Below are 20,293 nucleotides of genomic sequence, written 5' to 3'. Positions count from 1 at the left end.
GGTGGAAACATAAGAAAATGTTTCATTAAAGTCAATACCTTCTCTTTGAGTAAAACCCTTAACTACCAATCTAGCCTTAATCCTACCTATTTTTCCATTTGAATCCCTTTTGGTTTTATACACCCATTTACAATTAATAGGTTAAAAACATTTGGTAATTCAACAAGCTCCCACATCTCATTTTTAGACATTGACTCCATTTCATCAATCATTATTTTTTGCCATGCATCACTTTGTGAACTAACTATTGCTTCACTGTAATTAAGTGGATCTACCAATTTTCCAACATCATAATCATTCTCCCCCAAATAGACTATATAATCATTAGATATGGAAGATCTTCTTTGCCTAGTTGATCGTCTAACATGCTGCTCTTCTATTTGTTAAAGTGCATGTTCCTCCACTTAAGGAACTTCTACCTGTTGGTTTCCTTCTAATTCTCTAACCTTAGGTTGATAAACAATTTTTTCATGTACCAAAGGAAAGCAAAACTTTACCACTGCAAGAATTCTCATCACAAACATCAACTTTTAGGAACTTAATATTAAAAGATTCAACAATTTTTGTGCGACGATGAGGACAATAAAACCTATAACCTTTTGATCAATCTGGATAAACTACGAAGTAATAAGGAATGATTTTGGGATCAGTTTTCTTTTCTAAGGGATTATATATTTTAACCTCTAGAGGACAAACCCAAACATGAAGATGATTAAGACTAGGTTTACGGTTGATCCACAACACAAAAGGTGTTTTAGGAACAGATTTAGTAGGCACTCTATTTAATATATAATATATAAAGAAAAGTCTTAAGGGCTTTACCCTAAAGTTATTGAGGTAAATTATTTGTAGCCATCACGGATCTAACCATATCCGTAAGAGTGCGATTACGTCTCTCTGGCATTATATATTGGACAATAATCCCACACTATTGTAAGTACTTAGCAAATGGTCTCATTTATCGCCCTGTTTCCTTATGTTTCCCATAATACTCACCATCACAGTCATATCTCACAATCTTGATTCTTTTATCTAGTTGATTCTCAACGTCAATTATAAAAAGTTTAAACATTGATATGCTTAAGACATACTATACTAAATAAGTAATAATTAATATTTCAAATAAATAAACAATCATTTATAATAAATTGTAAACATAAAATAAAAAAAAAACTTAATTTCTTATTTCAATGACACAAAAATAAATAAAATAACACTTCATTTTTTATTGATAATAAAAAAAACATTGTTGATTAGCTTGGAGTATTGAGTACTTTCATAAATCAGGAGCTAGGTTACACGGACACAAAACACGAGATACATGAACGTACGAGTATGACAATTTTTTAAAAAATAGGAGATCCACACGCTTATGACACACTACACTAAATAAGTAATACATTAATATTTCAAATAAATAAATAATCATTTCTAATAAATCATAAATATAAAACAAAAATATTTAATTTCTTATTTCAACGAAACAAAACAAATTTTAAAAAAAATACTTCATTTTTTATTGGTAATAAAAAAATCGTGGTTGACAAGTTTGATCTATGGAGTAGTTTCATATATCAGGAGTTAAGTTGTACGGACATGGGACACGAGATATGAAAATATACAAGATACGATAATTTTTAAAAAAAAGGATATTCACACGCTTAGAATACACTATACTAAATAAATAATATATTAATATTTCAAATAAATAAACAATCATTTATAATAAATTATGAATATAAAAATACTTAATTTCTTATTTCTATAACAAAAACAAATATAAAAAAACACTTATTTTTTTTATAATAAGAAAAAATCTTGGTTGAGTAGCTTAGTGTATAGAGTAGTCTCATATACCAGGAACTATGTTGCACAAACATGAAACACGAGATACAATAATTTTTTAAAAAAAAAGTAGAACATCCACACGCTTAGGACACACTACACTAAATAAGTAATAGATTAATATTTCAAATAAATAAACGATTATTTATAATAAATTATGAACATAAAAAAATAATTTCTTTTTTCAATGACATAAAAATAAATTTAAAAAGAACACTTTTTTTTTTTTGTTATAAAAAAAAAAAAAAAAACCTTGGTTGATTAGCTTAATGTATGAAGTAGTCTCATACACTAAGATTTAGGTTGCACAGATACGGTATATGAGATATGAAAACATACAAGATATGATAATTTTTAAAAAAGGAGGATATCCACACGCTTAGAACGCACTACACTAAATAAGTAATGCGGTAATATTTTAAATAAATAAACAACCATTTATAATAAATCATAAACATAAATAAAAATACTTAATTTTTTATTTCAATATAATTAGTTAATTCTCAAAATTATTATCACTGATGAAAAATACATAAATAGTGTGTATGCATTTCTTGATGTAGGTCATACCATGCATGACTTTAGCAATTGTATACCTTATGAAATGCCATCGAGATACTTAAGAAGACATATCTTAATATTGCAACTTTTCAGCATATCTTAATGAGATACAATGTATCATTTTATTATATAATTTTACTATTTTTAAATGATGTTGTAAAATATTATTTCATCTTTTAATATTGTTTCGCATATCGTACAGGTTCTAACATTAGTAATATATAAAAGCATATAAGTCTATCTTAAATAACAGCCAAATGTAAGTCTCTCAACTTATCAAATGTAAGAAGAGCAGTTGTTCAGCATAATTGTAAGAAGAATTATAATGATACCAATTATAAGAAATAAATCATTTTATATTTTCAGATAATGTCATATAAGAGGAAAAAAAAATAAATTAATATTAATAAACAAAAACTATTTCATTTGAAAATAAAAAAGGAATATAAGGGAAAATAATTTCGATAATTTTCTCTTCAAATTAGAAGAAAAATAAAAAACTAAAAGGAATTTATGGAGAAAAATTAATTTTAATTTTTCTTTTCTATCCAAAAAAATAAGTAACATAAATTTTTTCTGAAAAAAAAATTAGTTCCTTCTTATTTTTTTATCATTCATTAATAAAAAAACATAAAAAAATAAATTTTTTAATAAAAAAAACACTTCATTTTTTCTTAGTAATAAAAAAAAACCTTGGTTGAAGACTGATTAACTTGGTATATGAAGTAGTATCATATACCAGGAGTTAAATTGCACGGACACGAGACACAAGATATAGGAATTAATGTACTTGATATGATAATTTTCAAAAAAGCAGGACATCTACACGCTTAGGAACACTACACTAAATAACTATAATACATTAATATTTCAAATAAATAAACAATTATCTATATATATTTATAATCCTGAACTAAAAAAAAGTTTTAAAAAGCTAACTTGGCATACTCCTACTTCAGCATTTCCTTTTTTTTTTTTTTTTTACAAATTTTCTACATTTTAATTCATTTCTTTCATTTTTTTTAATAAATTTTTATAGATTTTGAATTTTTGAATTATTTGTATCTATCATACATATACGTTAAACATCCTATAAATTTTTTATAGATTTTAAATTTTTTGAAGTTTTTTCCTTATATTGTATCTATCATATATATAACTCAGTATTTGTTTAATCTACATTTTTTTCCTCTCTCAGCATTTTCTTTTTCCTTTTTCTATAAATTTTCTAATTTATTAATAACTTTCTAATAATTTATTAATCACTTTTAATTATTAATTACTTTTTCCTCTTTATAGGTTATTATCTATAATACACCTATTAACTACTTTTTTCTTTTTCAGCACTCTAAAAAATAATTATATCTATAATATCCATATTAAATTATTTAAAGTCATAGTAAATTATTTAAACTATAAGACTTTATCCGTATAATACTTAAAAACTTTCAAGCGTAGAAACCAATCTATATAGATTTCTTTAAAAGCTTTCAGATGTAAAAACCTATGGATCTCTTTCTTCTTCTCTCTTTGTGCTAACTCTCTCCACATTCATAGTTGCAGGTATCAAATAAATATGTAATTCTTATTATTTTTCTTTTGTTATTTGTGTTTACGTTTTCTTTTGTTAATAGAAATTGTCTACTTTAATTTCCATTTTTAATCTAACAAAGCTTCTTTCTATGTTATTATTTTTCATAGAATCAAAAATATAAAAAGGTTTGATCCGTTCTTTTGTTATGAAAATTCTTTACAGGAGTGTGCATAGAATGTGCATATATGCATATCTTTTTTAGCATGATATGATTTGTATGCAAATAGAGCCTATTGGATTTTTGGTAGGATCATTACTGTTCCATAAGTTTTTACTGTTATTTTTTTTACTATTTCTTATTTGTTGTAAGTGATGTATGTCTGCAATTTTTTCTAGATTTTAAATTATTTCTATCCTGCAATTTTTATTCACGGGATCACTCTAAAACCTTGAGTGCTTAAACGTCGAATGCTTTTCTTTTGCTCTATAATGATGTTAGGGAAAGAAGTATAAAGAAAGTGAGAAAAGGACACAAAATAAGATCAGATTTTTCATTTACCCTTGATTTATTTCCTTATTGAGAGGATTTATAGTGTAGCCATGCTCATATTTTCATTTTTTTTCTTTGATATGGAATGGAAAGGTGAAATATTAATTTGCACATGATTATGAATCATCGCAGAATATTATCTCTTTTTTCTTTTAGCTAAAATTTATACTTTATAGTGTGTGTATATATATATATGATCAGCTTTATGATAAATCCTTTTTCATTATCAACTATTGTTGAGCATAGGAACGTTTAAAAGAGATTCATCAAGGAAAAATTTATCGGATTGGCTTCAGTATCCAAGAGTTGTTCATGTGTATAGAGCCGGGCAAGACAATTCAGTTAAGCACGAGAGGTCCTTGTGCTAGGGTTCTTGTGCTTTAGAGTGATTGCAGATTAGCTGCTTAAGACTAGATTGGATCAGATGGTACAATGAGTAGAGTTATCTCTATGCGAAAAAGTGTTTAAAATAACAAAAGGAACGGAGAATTCATTTCTATTACCATTTTAATTGATTTGACTTAGATTGTAAAGATCAAGGCTTCTTATAGTTAACAAAATGCAATATATATTCTATAAAAAGGCTTGTAATTATAACAAGGATAATAGTTATCTTTTTATGTTCGAACAAGGACAGTTCCTTGAATATTGCACACTATCAGGCAATTATTATTATTATTATTCTTATTATTTTAAATACTAGGCAATTGTACATTTCAACAAAAAAAAAAAAAAAAAAAAAAAAAACAAAAAACAACTAGGCAATTTTTATTAGATAAGTTAAAAAAAAATCTATTAATAGAATGTATGCACATAAATAATTAATTTTTTTAAAGATTATATTCCTAACTTAAATTTAAAATTCTTTATATTAATTTTTAAACTTTTCTGCAAAGTATTTATAATTCATTTTTAATGTATAATATTATTGGTCTCAAAAAATATATAATATATAATATGGTAATATTACATATTATAAAGGGGTTTTCACCTAGTTTATAATAAATCATAAACATAAAATAAAAGTACTTAATTTTTTATTTCAATATAATTAGTTAAATTTTTAAAATTATTATCATTATAGAAAAATACATATATATACATTTTTTTATGCAGGTCATACTAAAGGTGTCAAAATCATGACAGGAAAATAAATGGGATAAGATTGAGGTTAAATGGGTTCGTGTCATATATAAGTTACCTATTTATGACACAAATATAAACGTGTCGTGTCGTGAGTTAACATGCAGATTAGGTAAGTGGTCCGTTTATTTAAGAATAAAGAGGTAATTTTAGTGTTAAATATAAATACTCTAACTAAAATCTATTTAAATTTTATTGCTGTATTACTTTTTTTTTATTTTAGTTATGAATCTTAAAGAATTTATATATTTTATGTATGAAAATCTATTTTAAAATATGTTTGGAGTTAAATAGATTAAAATTTAAAAATATTATAAGCAAGTTAAGTGGATTGTATATAGGTCAATACGATCCACTTAATTTGTTTATGATATTAAGCGAGTTACATGGATTGTATATGACTCAACACAACCTACTTAATATGTTTATGATATTAGGCGGGTTAAATGTGTTGTGTTCGTATTACTTACACAATTTTCGTGTCAATATTATAAAATGTTATTTTATCTTTTAATATTGCTCTGCACATCGCTCGGATTCTAACACCAATATAATTAAAATTTAATTAATATTTTGAAAGTAGAGAGTAATGGACGCACCTTATTAAATTTAATAACTTGAGAAACATAATAAGCTTCCAAAGAGTCCCACACAAAATTTTTTTGATAAAACAGGCGGCCAAAAGCAGTAAAGCTCCTATTGCATCCATCTATCAACACGTCAGTGCCATTTGATAAAAATCCGCGCCGTGTCTATCTAGTTGGAAAACGATTTGTTTGGTCTGTGTAAGTTGTGAATGTGGGTGACGGGGTAGACGGCTTAATAATACAGTTTTAGCATACCATTGGACCCTCGTCTCTCTCGTGCAACTTTGAACCTTTTTCGTGTCTCTTTCTTTTCCTCGTGTTCGAATCAAAGCAGAGGGTATCGTATCCTGTTCTCTTCTCTCTAGGAATCTACGCGATCTTTCCTCTCGTGGGTATCACGAGATTCACTTCCACTATCTACCGCTCTTTCTCTCTCTAATGCATTGAACTCATTTCATTATATTCCAGTCTCTCTTTAACCATTTTATTTGCACAAAGCAGAGAGATGGCTGGCAAGAATTTGGAGAAGATGGTATCAATAGATGCACAGTTGAGGCTATTGGCTCCACGGAAAGTGTCTGAGGATGACAAGTTAGTGGAGTATGATGCTCTGCTATTGGACCGATTTCTCGATATATTGCAGGATTTGCATGGGGAGGATATTAGAGAAACGGTACACAATTCTTTTCCTCTTCTGGAAATGGTTGTTTTTGTTATGCATGTGTTTGATGTGATCGTTTTGGCTTATTGATTGAGTTCATGATGCTGATTATTGCTGTCAAATGTGTTGTATATCCCTTTACAATTGAATCTGTCTAGTTATATTACAAAATGCCAAAATCTGTTAGATACCCATTTCAATTTTCGATTAAATGCTAAAACTAGGAGAAAGATTGTTATCCACTTTGATTTAATATCCTTCACTTGGAGCTAGGCTAGCTATACATGTGTATCATATGAACTTTTTTTTCTTTTTTCTAAGAAACATAGATCTATATATGCAGCCAAATACCGAAAAGCTCTTGGAAATTGAATGACGACTGATGAAATTGCTTTTCTTTAATATTTTGGGTGACCATATTGTACAAGCTTAGTCTCTCATCTTTTGAAGTGAATTGCTGATTTTTCCAATAGGTTCAAGAGTGTTATGAAATTTCAGCCGAGTATGAAAGGAAGCATGATCCGCAGAAGCTGGAGGAACTTGGGAAAGTGCTAACGAGTTTGGATCCTGGGGATTCAATTGTTGTTACAAAATCATTTTCTCACATGCTTAACTTGGCCAACCTGGCTGAAGAAGTTCAAATTGCATATAGACGAAGGACTAAATCAAAGAAGGGTGATTTTGCTGATGAGAACTCAGCAACTACGGAATCAGACATGGAAGAAACCTTTAAGAAGCTAGTGGTACAACTGAAAAAATCGCCAGAAGAAGTTTTCGATGCTTTGAAGAACCAGACTGTGGATTTAGTCCTAACTGCACATCCTACCCAATCTGTTCGTAGATCTTTGCTTCAAAAGCATGCAAGGTTTGTTTTCGTCTGTGAGAAAATTAGTTGTTGGAGCTCACATTGTTCGATAATTTGTTCACTGTCTTCTTTAGATATGCCTTATCCTTTGATTGTTGGCTGTAGATGGCACTAGATAAGAGGTTTCTTTCCTTGGATAATGGATGATATTATGTCCATTTTCACATTTTTCAGGATACGGAATTGTTTGACTCAGCTGTATGCTAAGGATATTACTCCTGATGATAAGCAGGAACTTGACGAAGCCTTGCAAAGGGAGGTATCTAGATGCCAATGCTATGCTTTCTTAATTTTTCTCTTTTAAATTCGTCTACTCCGAGAAGATAGCAATAATCATATTGATGAGGCAATGTATATAAATACTACTTGGTCTCACATCTACTTCATTCAAAGTAATCATTCTATAATAATGTTGTCCTATTGGTCATCTCCCTAGATTATATAGAAGCCATTTGAATTTATAAAATTGGAAATATTGTTTTGGAACTATGAAAAAAGTTTACAATCATGTTGAATATCAGCTAAAACTTCCCTTTAGAGGCCCTAGAAGAAGAAATCGACAAAGATGCCAAGAAAAGGATTCTGTACTGCATAAGTTAGAAAGGAAATGTTGACTCTTAAAAGTTTGGGCTTCCATTCATTGTATCCACTGCACATAACTGTAAGAACTGCATAATGCCAGAGTCTCCATTCCTCGAAAGAACTATGGTTCATGATTGTTCCATTTGTATCAAAAGAGTATGTATTCAGAAAATTTGCATGTTTTGGCATGCTACACGTTGAAGACCATTTTGAACATTTCGTTGCTCCATCATATAAATCTTTGTCGGCTTTGGAATCTAACTTATGCCAAGCACTGATTCTTGTATTCTTAAAATCCAAGAGATGAAAAACTTGGTTTCATGTCCATCGTGGTAATTACTTTTCTTCTTCTTTTTCTCTCTCAAACGTGTGCATGTGTGTCCAAACACAAAGCACATTTGCATTTCAAACTTCAATGTTATATTTGTGTGCATCTTAAGATTGCTAAATTCAAAGAAGGCTTTCAAAAGTGAACTAAGAAAAAAAAAAAAAAAAAAAAAAAAAAAACCTTGCATTTGCCAATAGATGCTTGGATTTATGTTTCTGAGGTTATTGTACGCTCGAACATAATTTTCGGAACACGTACATATTAAGTTGCTTTTAAGACAATCAAATGAAATTGTTAGGTTAAACCACTTTGAAAAAGATCTATTCAAGGTAAAACTACTTTATATTTTTGCAAAAAATTGTTCCTATTGCAGTGACAATGTCTGTGGTTAATTATTATTATTTTTTTGTTGTCTTATTCACACAGGATGATAGACACCAATGTCATGGTTTTTGCTTGACACATTCCCCCCAATTGTTGTAGGTTGAAGATAGAAAATATCATTTTACTTTTGTTCTACAAAGTTATGGACCTTTCTTCGTTATGAATAATGGAATATTCTTAATATTGGGAACTCCCTATCTCATTTATATGTGACAATAGCTTCTGAAAACCTTTTCCCCTTTCTCATTTTACATTTTTAAATAATTTGTTGAGAACTTTATTGAAGATTTTTCCACCATTATGTAGAACATAATTTGTTGAAGAGCTATGCAAATCACATTTCTTTCCTTTTATATAGATTCAAGCTGCATTTCGCACTGATGAGATCCGAAGGACTCCTCCAACTCCGCAAGATGAAATGAGAGCAGGAATGAGCTACTTCCATGAGACCATATGGAAGGGTGTCCCAAAGTTCTTGCGTCGCGTTGACACAGCTTTGAAGAATATTGGGATAAATGAACGTCTTCCTTATAATGCCCCTCTCATCCAATTCTCTTCTTGGATGGGTGGGGATCGTGATGGTACGTGTCTTTGTTATATTAATTGTTTGCTAAACATATTGCTTGTTCCCTAAATTGATAGTTGAAATTTTAATTACAAATATCATTGCATTTGTATATGAAAATATTTTGGACATGCCAACTATGGACTTGGGATAGCAATTTCGTGACAAGATGACTTGCTATAATAAGAAGGCATGAAAATAGGATCAGGGAAATGCTAGAAGATATTGATTCAAAGAGTTTGGAGTATAATTGCGCAAAATATTATGCAGCTGATTCATTATGATATAAGATAAGTTCAACTGTGAGAATATACGTGATGTGAGATGAGAATAATACGATAGAATTCTTGATCCCAAAGAATCATGCCAAGAAACCCAAGGTTTCTTCGACAGAAATCCCTGCTAAAATAACAAAATTCTAGAACATGCTTTTCTCAAAGGTTGCTGTCCACTTATATTAGTTGGTGCCAAGGCTGCTATAAACGTTTGGGACAGCTGTTTCTTTTTCGGTGGCTGAACTTGATTCTCTGAATAGCTCCAATGTATTGATTCCCATATTGTCATGTGTATATTTGAAAGAGGTTGACCTCCTTGCTTCTTTCCGGAAGTCCACAGAAAAGTTATTGCTAATTGTCCTCCCTCCTTATGCCTTCTAGAATATACCTTGAGAGGCTTTCGAGTGGGCATATCAAACGAGCTTTCTCAGAATTTCTGATAGGAAGTTTTGTTTTGATTGTTATAAGTGCAATCTCAAGATATGGCAATTTCAGTACATTTGCTACACATGAAAATGGCGTGTCTTCACTCACAACCATGTGTAATCCACCCATGATTAGATTGTGTCCCCATCATGTTTGTGAGTTGCAGTATTCTCATGTGCATCGAGTGCATTGTATAAATTTTCCCAATGTAGAAAAATTGGCTATTGAAGACTATATTGTTGGGAATTCTTATATATTTGATTGTTTGTTCATGATAAAATGTCAGTAGTAGTTGCTGAACTGAATGCATGAGTTTTCCTTGAATTAAATACCCCTGATTCTTCACTGGGCAGCATATTTTTCTTTAATGTGATACCTTCCTATTTTAAGATACCTTCCTATTTTAAGATTGTCTGATGCTGCCTTGCAGGAAATCCTCGAGTAACTCCTGAAGTTACAAGGGATGTTTGCTTGCTGGCTAGAATGATGGCTGCCAACTTGTATTTCTCCCAAATAGAGGATCTTATGTTTGAGGTATGGAAATGATAGTTTCAGAAGTTCTTAAATTATATTCATGCCTATCCTCTAATTGCTCTTCACCTTGTTTATTAAATGATTTATTTGCAGTTGTCCATGTGGAGATGTAATGAAGAACTTCGGTTTCGTGCAGATGCACTTCATCGGTCATCTAGGAAAGATGCAAAACACTACATAGGTATGTAAAATTTATTTCAATTTCTGGCTTGGCATGTACCTTTCAAAAATGTCAGGGAACATCATTATATCATGAGTTTTATTTGGTATTCCTTCTGATCTTATGTTGGAAGTTTTTGTATTGATGTCGAGAATTTCAAAATGCCACTTATGTTGGAAGTTTTTTTATTGATGTCGAGAATTTCAAAATGCCAAGTTAAAGTCATTTCTGAAAGATCATTTGTACACCTTATTTTATAAATTGGATGGAAAACACTTTTCTTCAATATGTTTGTCATTTGAACTAATGGGTTATTTGTTAGATTTATTTTTATTAGCATTGAATTCTTTATTTCATATTTATTTTGGGACATTTTGGAATGCATTGTGCAAACAGAATTCTGGAAACAGATCCCTCCAAATGAACCTTATCGAGTTATTCTTGGTGATGTGAGGGACAAACTTTATAATACACGTGAACGCTCTCGCCATTTATTAACCAATGGGATTTCTGACATTCCTGAGGAAGCTACTTTTACTAACGTTGAACAGGTCTCTCCTCTACTTTATGTTTATGCTGGTGTATTTTATTTTCAAGTTAAATGCACCTTGAACTTAAAATTCACTAATAGATATTATGAATGTACAAGAAAATATCCTTTCATTTCCAAAACCTTACTTCACCTCAATCAACTTTCTGTTCCATCCGATGATGATTATTATATTATAAATTAGCTTTAGATTTTAAAATTTGATTTTAGTTTAGGTTTGTGGAAGTAACTTACAGATGTGATTAGTAATCTTATGCATATTATATGTGATGAAGCAAACATTATTTTTCTTTTTAAAGAAAACAAAAATGAAATAAGGGTATTTTAATTGTCTAATATTCTGTATTTAACTTTATTGATGTTACTATTATAAATTGAATTAAGATTTTAATCTTTCCTTTAATTTGAGCTAGCTCCAATAAATTATTTGACAGGACTTTTCTTTCCATAATTTCTTTCTACTCTTATATGAGTTGTTTTACTTTCACACCACCTACCAATGACTAGGACAATGTGGTTTGTGTTGCTATTTTTAAAAATTTAGTATTAAGTGGTAGATAAAATATTTTTAAAAATAATAAATAGATTTTTTTTAAAATTATTAAATATTTGCCTATAATTATTTTACATTATAAACTCATAATTCAATATTTGAAATAAAATTCAAGTTTGCAAATATCATAATATTTTACAGTTACTTACAAATCTCATACACACAAATAGGGGTGTAAATGAACTGAATTAAGTCGAGTCGAGCTCTAAAAGTTCAAGTTTGGTTTGCGAAGTTTTGATAAAAGCTCGAGCTCAGGTCAAGTTTTAATATTAAAGCTCGCGCTTGGTTCATTTGAAGCTTGTTTATAACATAATTAGCTCGATTACATTAGCTTGATAGTAGCTATTCTACAGTTTTGTTACTATTTTTTAAAATTTTTTTACTAGTACTATTTTTAATAACTATTTATTTTTAAGAATATCACTAATAATTAGAAACACTGCAATCATGATACTATTAGAACTATTTGTTATAATATTAATATTATTAGGTATAATTATAATATTTAATTGGTATTATTTGGTGTAATACTAATTATAATACTATATACAATTAGTGATAATTAGAATAATGATGATTATAAAATATTAGAAAACCTTGGAATTGTGTCCTCCTGTCCCTATAGAGCAATATGCTATATATAATGTAAGAATTTGATGAGTGTTAGAATGCAGAAGTGTTGGATCAATGCTAGAGGATTGGTTAGAAATTGATGCTGGATTGATGCTTAGCAAAATTTTAAGTGGATGGATCATTGTCAATGTTCTTGAAATTTGCAATAACATATTGTTATTTGCTAAGACCTAAAACATTCCACTAGAATTCAAAAGTGTGCTTGGCTCAAAATCCTTTTTTATTTATTGCCAATGATAAAGTAGTTCCAAGTTATTTTCTTTTCACAGTTCAATTATGTATCACTGATACTCATTGATTTTGTTTTCGCAGTTATCATTTCTGAACTAGTGATACTTGATGATTTCATCTGCATAATATTTGTTTGAAAAAAGAAATTAGCATAATTTATCACACATGGCTACACTTCTATCCATTTATTCTGATATGACACTCCCACGAGTTCCCTTTTCTAAGTAGTTATGATTCCACTGAAGCGGGATGTGCGAAGGAAACTTCTGAACTGCTCTTATCTTTCAGCATCTTGGCATGAAAGGCTGTCTCAGTATTTATGTTTGCAATTAATTGTTGAGAGCTTGCTTGTTCAAGAGTTTCAGTTGTTCACTAGATAATCAGACTCTTTTGCTGATGGATATTCTATTGTTCCTGTAGTTCTTGGAGCCTCTTGAACTCTGTTACAGATCACTTTGTGCTTGTGGTGATCGGCCAATTGCAGATGGAAGTCTTCTTGATTTCCTACGGCAAGTTTCTACCTTTGGGCTTTCACTTGTAAGACTTGATATACGACAGGAATCTGACAGGCATACTGATGTCCTTGATGCTATCACAAAGCATTTGGGAATTGGATCTTATCGAGAATGGTCCGAGGAACGCAGGCAGGAATGGCTCTTATCTGAGCTCAGGGGCAAGCGTCCTCTTTTTGGCCCTGATCTTCCGAAAACAGAAGAAATTGCTGATGTATTAGACACATTCCATGTCATTGCAGAACTTCCTCCAGACAATTTTGGTGCTTATATAATCTCAATGGCTACAGCACCGTCTGATGTGCTTGCTGTCGAGCTTTTGCAGCGTGAATGCCGAGTTAAGCAACCATTGAGGGTTGTTCCATTGTTTGAAAAGCTTGCTGATCTTGAAGCTGCTCCAGCTGCTGTCTCTCGTCTTTTCTCAATAGATTGGTATAGAAACCGGATCAATGGGAAGCAAGAAGTCATGATAGGGTACTCAGATTCAGGAAAAGATGCTGGTCGTCTCTCTGCTGCTTGGCAATTGTATAAAGCCCAAGAAGAGCTTGTGAAGGTGGCAAAGCAATATGGGGTCAAGCTAGTAATGTTTCATGGCCGAGGAGGGACTGTTGGAAGAGGAGGAGGACCCACTCATCTTGCTATCTTATCTCAACCACCTGACACCATTCATGGATCACTTCGTGTGACAGTTCAAGGTGAAGTTATTGAACAATCTTTTGGGGAAGAACACTTGTGTTTCAGAACACTCCAGCGTTTTACAGCGGCAACGCTTGAACATGGGATGCATCCCCCAATCTCGCCAAAACCAGAATGGCGTGCACTCTTGGATGAGATGGCCATTATTGCCACTAAGGAGTATCGTTCCATAGTCTTTCAAGAACCACGTTTTGTTGAATACTTTCGCCTTGTGAGTATTTTGCATTATCATTGTCAATTTTCAATTTGTTCTGCTTCACCTTATTGTGGCAAGAAATTCTTCAGGTGTGGGAGCAATAAGTGCATTGTATTATTCTTGTATGAGGAGAGAAATATATATATATATATATATATATATATATATGCACACACTCATATAATCTTTAAAGCCACAAATTTTTTGAAGCCAATTCTTTGGTTTCCCTGTCAGTAATAGCAAGTTGTTCGACACATCTTCACTATTTGAAATTGGAACCATGCAGGCAACACCAGAGTTGGAGTATGGTCGGATGAATATTGGAAGTAGACCGTCTAAAAGGAAACCAAGTGGTGGCATAGAATCACTCCGAGCAATCCCCTGGATCTTCGCATGGACTCAGACAAGGTTTCATCTACCAGTCTGGCTTGGCTTTGGTGCAGCATTCAAGCACATCATTGAGAAGGATAGAAAGAATCTTCAAATGCTCCAGGAGATGTACAATCAATGGCCTTTCTTTAGGGTCACAATTGACTTGGTTGAGATGGTGTTTGCCAAAGGTGATCCAGGAATTGCAGCTTTATATGACAAGCTCCTAGTATCAGAAGAATTGTGGCCATTTGGAGAGCGCTTGAGAGCAAACTATGAAGAAACAAAGCACCTGCTGTTACAGGTAATTTGAGAATTAAGCTAATGCAGTGACTAGTAGAAGTTGATAAAGAGGATGGCCTAAAATCTATCACAGTCCACCTTTTTTTCCAGTCTGATGCTCTTTTGTCATGAAGCATAGATAATGACAAAGATATATAACAGAATGCTTCATGCCAAAATTCATTTATTTTGAATGTTCAGTTTTGAGAATTACTGCAGTGCCTGAGGTGAAATGAACTCTTTTTTTCTTTTCTTGCTTTGCAGATTGCTGGGCATAAAGATCTTCTAGAAGGAGACCCGTACTTGAAGCAAAGGCTTCGGCTCCGTGATGCCTATATTACAACTCTAAATGTGTCCCAAGCTTACACTCTGAAGCGGATCCGTGACCCTGATTACCATGTGACATTGAGGCCACACTTATCAAAAGAATATACGGAATCAAGCAAACCAGCTGCAGAGCTTGTAAAGCTCAATCCTATGAGTGAATATGCACCTGGTCTAGAAGACACCCTCATTTTGACCATGAAGGGCATTGCTGCTGGCATGCAAAACACTGGTTAAGGTGTGTAGCTATGTGTTTTCTTCATATAATAATTTCTTAATATATAAATGATGATATTATCTTACTATATTAAATAGATTTCCTTGAAATGTACAAGCTTTGGAATTATCAATGCTTTGAACAGCATCTGGCAAATCCTCCTAAGATACTGTTATAATAAATTTTAATCCTTAAGGCAAAAAGATAGGCTTTTACTAGCTTCTTTCTCCCTCGTTATTATGAAGAGGACAAAGTCGTGATTTTGCTAATTCATACTATATATTTAACAGTTGGATTGTTAGCTGATAGTTGATTTGTATATGTGTTTTAGTTGTATATGTAATTTTATTAATATTTTTGAATTATATAATATGTTAAAATAAAAAATAATATATTTACTTTAAAAATAAAAAAGAATATATGCATTAAATGTCATAATGTGTAAAAATATCTTGATACATAAAAACATTATATCCTTGATGGTTATTTTAAATTTTAACAGTAATTGCTATCGATTTTATTAGACATTGACATTCATTTGCTAATAGTTATGATTTATGACTGATCAACCGCCAGTTACAAGTAACTGCTATCAGTATGAATAATGAAACCAAATGGGTTAAATTAAACAAGCTTAAAATTAGACATCATGTCTAATGGACCAATTAAAAGTATGAATTATTTAATCACTATAAAACATGTTATTTTTGGTCGCAAAAGTTGTCACTAATTAGAACATAGTGATTGAGTTGCAATCGAATGTGAATATGTGTTTTTCCTATCAACATATCAATAAAAATCTTCACAAAAGGCATGGTACAAATCGACAGTGAATAAGTCAAAAATCAGATATTAACATAGTAGACAAGGACGGCCTCTATTCACTCTTTACCATTGAATTTTCCAATAATCTTTAGTGCATTGAAAACTATACTAAAAGAGCTTTCCAACAATATACAACGGGCGAAAATTGGAATTAAAATGGGTCACGAACCTCTTGAATCAAGTGAAGAACCACATTGGACCAAAACTAAGGCAATTGGCCAATTGACAAGGACCGACGATCAAGTCTGGTCGATTAGGCCTGACCAACCGGCCATGACCGTTGGTCAACCTTGTTTTGGTCTGCCACTCTATCTCACACAAATCCAACCTCATATTGTTTGCACATGAGCTCACCCTCTACCCCTTTTCCCTATAATACCCTCTCCCAACTTTGCTATCCACACATTTTGGGATCACATTTTTTGTTGAGCAATACTAATCTTAAAAAAGAGATTTGCTCTTGAAAAATGACCAAAACGAGGAGATATAATCTCCATAATTAAGGGCAAAAAAAACTCTTAATTTCAGTTTTTTTTTTTTTTTTTGAGAACTTACGAGTTAAGAGGGTAAAAACTCCTAATTTGAGTTCTTTTGAGAACTCCCGAGTTAAGAACCTAGATAATCTGCCAGCAAACAATTAGCCATTGAGTAGAGATCGAACATGGGAATAAGAAAGACTATGTTCCTTTTTGATATTTGGACCCATGATCAAGTTTTGAGATAGAAAAATCATGAAGTCACCACCTTCGAGATATTCAAAAAGCACGCTTCAAGAGGTACGTCCCACTTTTCCCTTAATTAGGATTTAATTACAATGCATGCTTAGGTCAAATGCTTAATTAGGTTAGTGTCACGACCCATTTCCATGGACCGGACCGGCACTAGGACCTGGGTGGGCTTAAGGCCCCCGAAACCCGTAGTAAGCCTGTATTATGCAAATCTCATTTACTATTCATAATTGTGGATACAGGCCCAATAATTTATTTCAATTATGTACCACTAGTACAGTTCATCTACAACCCACTAGAATACAATTGCGGAACTCTACCTGTACATTTACATCATCATTTATTTATCGTTTACAGTCTTCTATACTTATGTCTCAACTCCATAGGATTTTTCTTTCTTCTATTACCTGGAAAAAAAAAATAGGTAGGCAGGGGTGAGCGCCAAACTCAATGAGTAGGGTTAGATAACCCTCTCACCCCACACAATCATACAGATGCTAAAATATTTTTATTTGTTTATCGATTAAATTTATGATCATGCAGTGTCACACAAATGGCAATACAACAGCAACCACAATTAGTATCACCTTCATATAATCACATCACGTGGAAATTAGTCAGTGGCACCACCTAAAACCCCAACGAGCCGTCCTCACACATGGCTCGCCCTCTCATACATGTGCACCAGGGAGCCGACCCCCATACGGCCAACTGGTCTAATCCTCACTGACCAGTCCTCTCATTGTTTTTCCATTCTCTCTTTTTTTTTTAAAAAAAAAAAAATGCCAACAGGAGGCAACCCGGTGGTCTCCATCCAATCTAGATTATCAAGTGCTCACAACAGGAGGCCACCCTGCGGGCTACAATCAAATCTAGATCATCAGGTGCGCAACAACAAGAAGCCATCCTGTGGTTTTCCATATAATCCATATCATCAGGTGCACACGGGGGCACCGATCTCCCATTTACCCGGCTGACGGTCAAACTCCATATCATATCATATTCAGGATCCATATCACATAGACCGTCCTCACAAATCCATGGTGGTCCACATCATCCCAATTCCACACAAACAAGGCACAGCAATATCACATCACAGGTAATCAAGCATTATTTAATATCAACAAATAGTGCATCACAATATAGCAGTAATGCATGATAACATTTAGTCGTGAATGCATGAATGCAGGCGGATGAGGCGAATTATCTAACACTACTCACAGTTTTTTTTTTTTGTCCTTCAAAGGACTGCCTTTCTTATTGTGCGCTCCCAGCCTTTGTCTTCACAGTCCGAAACTTTATAAGTATCTATATAATAAGAAAATTCTACATAAGAATTCTAATTTGGAAAATGCAGTTTACATTCATTTATTTGTTTTCATTTATTTGTTTTCGTTACTCGTCGGTTCACTAACTTATCAAACTAAACTGTATATCTATAGTGCATCTTTATTTGATTTATTTCTTCTAATTTATTCGTTAAGTAAAACGTCTAATTATTTGGTAATTAATATTTTATGATACTACTAATCAAAATATTTAATATGATTAATAATAATAATATTAATAATGATAATACGATTGATCATATAATATTCATAACGTTAATAACTTTAGTCGGTATTTAATTCACTGAACTATATATAAATTCATTCCTCTTGTTTATTTATTTATTTATTTGTTTATTTATCCCTCTCATAATCTTATTCTATATTTTTAATTTCTATGAATAATTTAATCGCTATAAGTAATTTAGTTTCTAAAATACAATTTATTTTCTACCGACTTTTCGGCAGCATCTCCCCTAAAATTTGGATTATCCACCTGTTAAAATATCAACGGTTTATCTAATAATTTCAAACCACACAGCCCATCCATCGGGCAATTAATCAAATGACATTTTCCCATCCTCCTTCAATCTCAACATCACCACACAATCCAATTTATACATTACAATAACATTATTTTTAAACTAACTTAATTATATCAACACTAATATTATAAAGCTATTAACTACTCACAATGACCAAATTAAATTAACCAAATTAATTAACTACAAATAAAATTAATTTAATTAACTAACATTACTAACATTAACTTAACTAAACTAATTGACTACAAATAATAAAATTAATTTCATTAACTAATACTACTAAATTAATTAACTGCAAATAATAAACTTAATTTAATTAACTAATATTATTAACATTAACTAAATCAACTAAAATTATTAAAATTAAACTAACTAAATTTAATTAACTATCATTAATAAAATTAAATTAATTAACTAAAATGTATTTAAATTAATTTATACCTCGATATAATTTTTTTTTTGTTGAATTTCTGCTAGCTTGGTGATCGGAGGCGTGCTGGAGCGGCGGCTAGGCGGTGGCGATGGCGTGACGAGCTGGGTGAGGCGCGGCGCTTGCTCGATCGAAGGCAGAAGGGGCTGTGGTGGCGCGATGAGCTGGAGGAGGAGCTGGCAATGACGCAGACCCAGTTGCAGGGAAGAAGAAAGGGAAAGAAAGAAAGAAAAAGGAAAGAAAGAAAGAAGAAGAAGAAGAAGAAAGAGGAAGAGAAGAAGAGGAGAAGAGGAGGAGGAGATGAGGTCGACGCAGGAGAGGAAAGGAAGAAGAAGAAGAAAAGAAAAGAAATAAAGTATGTCCAACTTCTAGATGATTCCGGTTCGATCCGAACCGGATCGGTCTGATTCAACGACTCATCTCGATTTTTACTCGATTTGCAGGTTTTTCATTTGGTTTTCGAAAAATCAATTTGATTTTTGGGTCTGGTTCGACTTATTTTGTTTATTTAGTTCGGCTTCGCAATATTTTCTCTATTTACTCAATTATAATACAATATTAATAGTAATGATATTTGATTTTAAGACAATTAATTTATATTGCAGTTACATACATATACATACATTTGTAATCAATTAGTAACTAGAGTCCCATTTTATTTCATCGAAACTTTTTAAGTGTTCTCTAATCGAAATTCCCGAATAATCTGTTTTTGGGCTTGGGCCCAACTCAAAAATTTGGGCTCGATTTGAGACTGTGTTACATTTACAGCCCACACTGTCAAAATTTCTTATTTTTGATTTAAATTAAATTTGAAAATTTTGAAAATAAAAATTCGGGGTATTACAGTTAGCCTAGATTTAATTAAGTTAAT

General features: G+C 31.7%; 1 protein-coding gene and 1 long non-coding RNA gene across 3 annotated transcripts; one reads left to right on the top strand and one right to left on the bottom strand.

Annotated features, from left to right (window-relative positions):
* Nucleotides 1–6,401: 6,401 nt before the first annotated feature.
* On the top strand, nt 6,402–15,781 carry LOC105635703 (phosphoenolpyruvate carboxylase 2). Of its 2 annotated transcripts, XM_012218783.4 has the most exons (11): nt 6,402–6,557; nt 6,722–6,893; nt 7,355–7,746; nt 7,921–8,005; nt 9,399–9,621; nt 10,737–10,840; nt 10,934–11,021; nt 11,397–11,551; nt 13,388–14,386; nt 14,658–15,044; nt 15,287–15,781. In XM_012218783.4, the coding sequence occupies exons 2-11, from the start codon at nt 6,726–6,728 to the stop codon at nt 15,581–15,583; spliced, it is 2,898 nt and encodes a 965-aa protein (XP_012074173.1). In that variant the 5' UTR covers nt 6,402–6,557; nt 6,722–6,725; the 3' UTR covers nt 15,584–15,781.
* A 1,537-nt stretch (nt 15,782–17,318) lies between these two features.
* On the bottom strand, nt 17,319–19,808 carry LOC149496858 (uncharacterized). The gene is made up of 3 exons (XR_016320316.1): nt 19,431–19,808; nt 18,338–18,424; nt 17,319–17,523 (listed from the first exon to the last, which is right to left on the bottom strand). It is a non-coding gene; the product is annotated as an uncharacterized LOC149496858 (long non-coding RNA).
* Nucleotides 19,809–20,293: the final 485 nt, after the last annotated feature.

The sequence above is a fragment of the Jatropha curcas genome, chromosome 4 (assembly GCF_041381405.1).
Source record: "Jatropha curcas cultivar XTBG-Jc1 chromosome 4, XTBG_Jcur_1.0, whole genome shotgun sequence".
Taxonomy (NCBI): domain Eukaryota; kingdom Viridiplantae; phylum Streptophyta; class Magnoliopsida; order Malpighiales; family Euphorbiaceae; genus Jatropha; species Jatropha curcas.
The sequence above is the reverse complement of the archived record's forward strand: the minus strand, read 5'-3'. Positions and strand labels throughout refer to the sequence as shown.

What these genes read in the sequence shown, in the direction of transcription:
- LOC105635703 (XM_012218783.4), top strand. Translation starts at nt 6,726, where the DNA reads ATGGCTGGCAAGAATTTGGAGAAGATGGTATCAATAGATGCACAGTTG. An exon ending in TAGAGGATCTTATGTTTGAG is followed by an intron (nt 10,841 to 10,933) that starts GTATGGAAATGA and finishes ATTTATTTGCAG; the next exon opens with TTGTCCATGTGGAGATGTAA. An exon ending in AGATGCAAAACACTACATAG is followed by an intron (nt 11,022 to 11,396) that starts GTATGTAAAATT and finishes TTGTGCAAACAG; the next exon opens with AATTCTGGAAACAGATCCCT.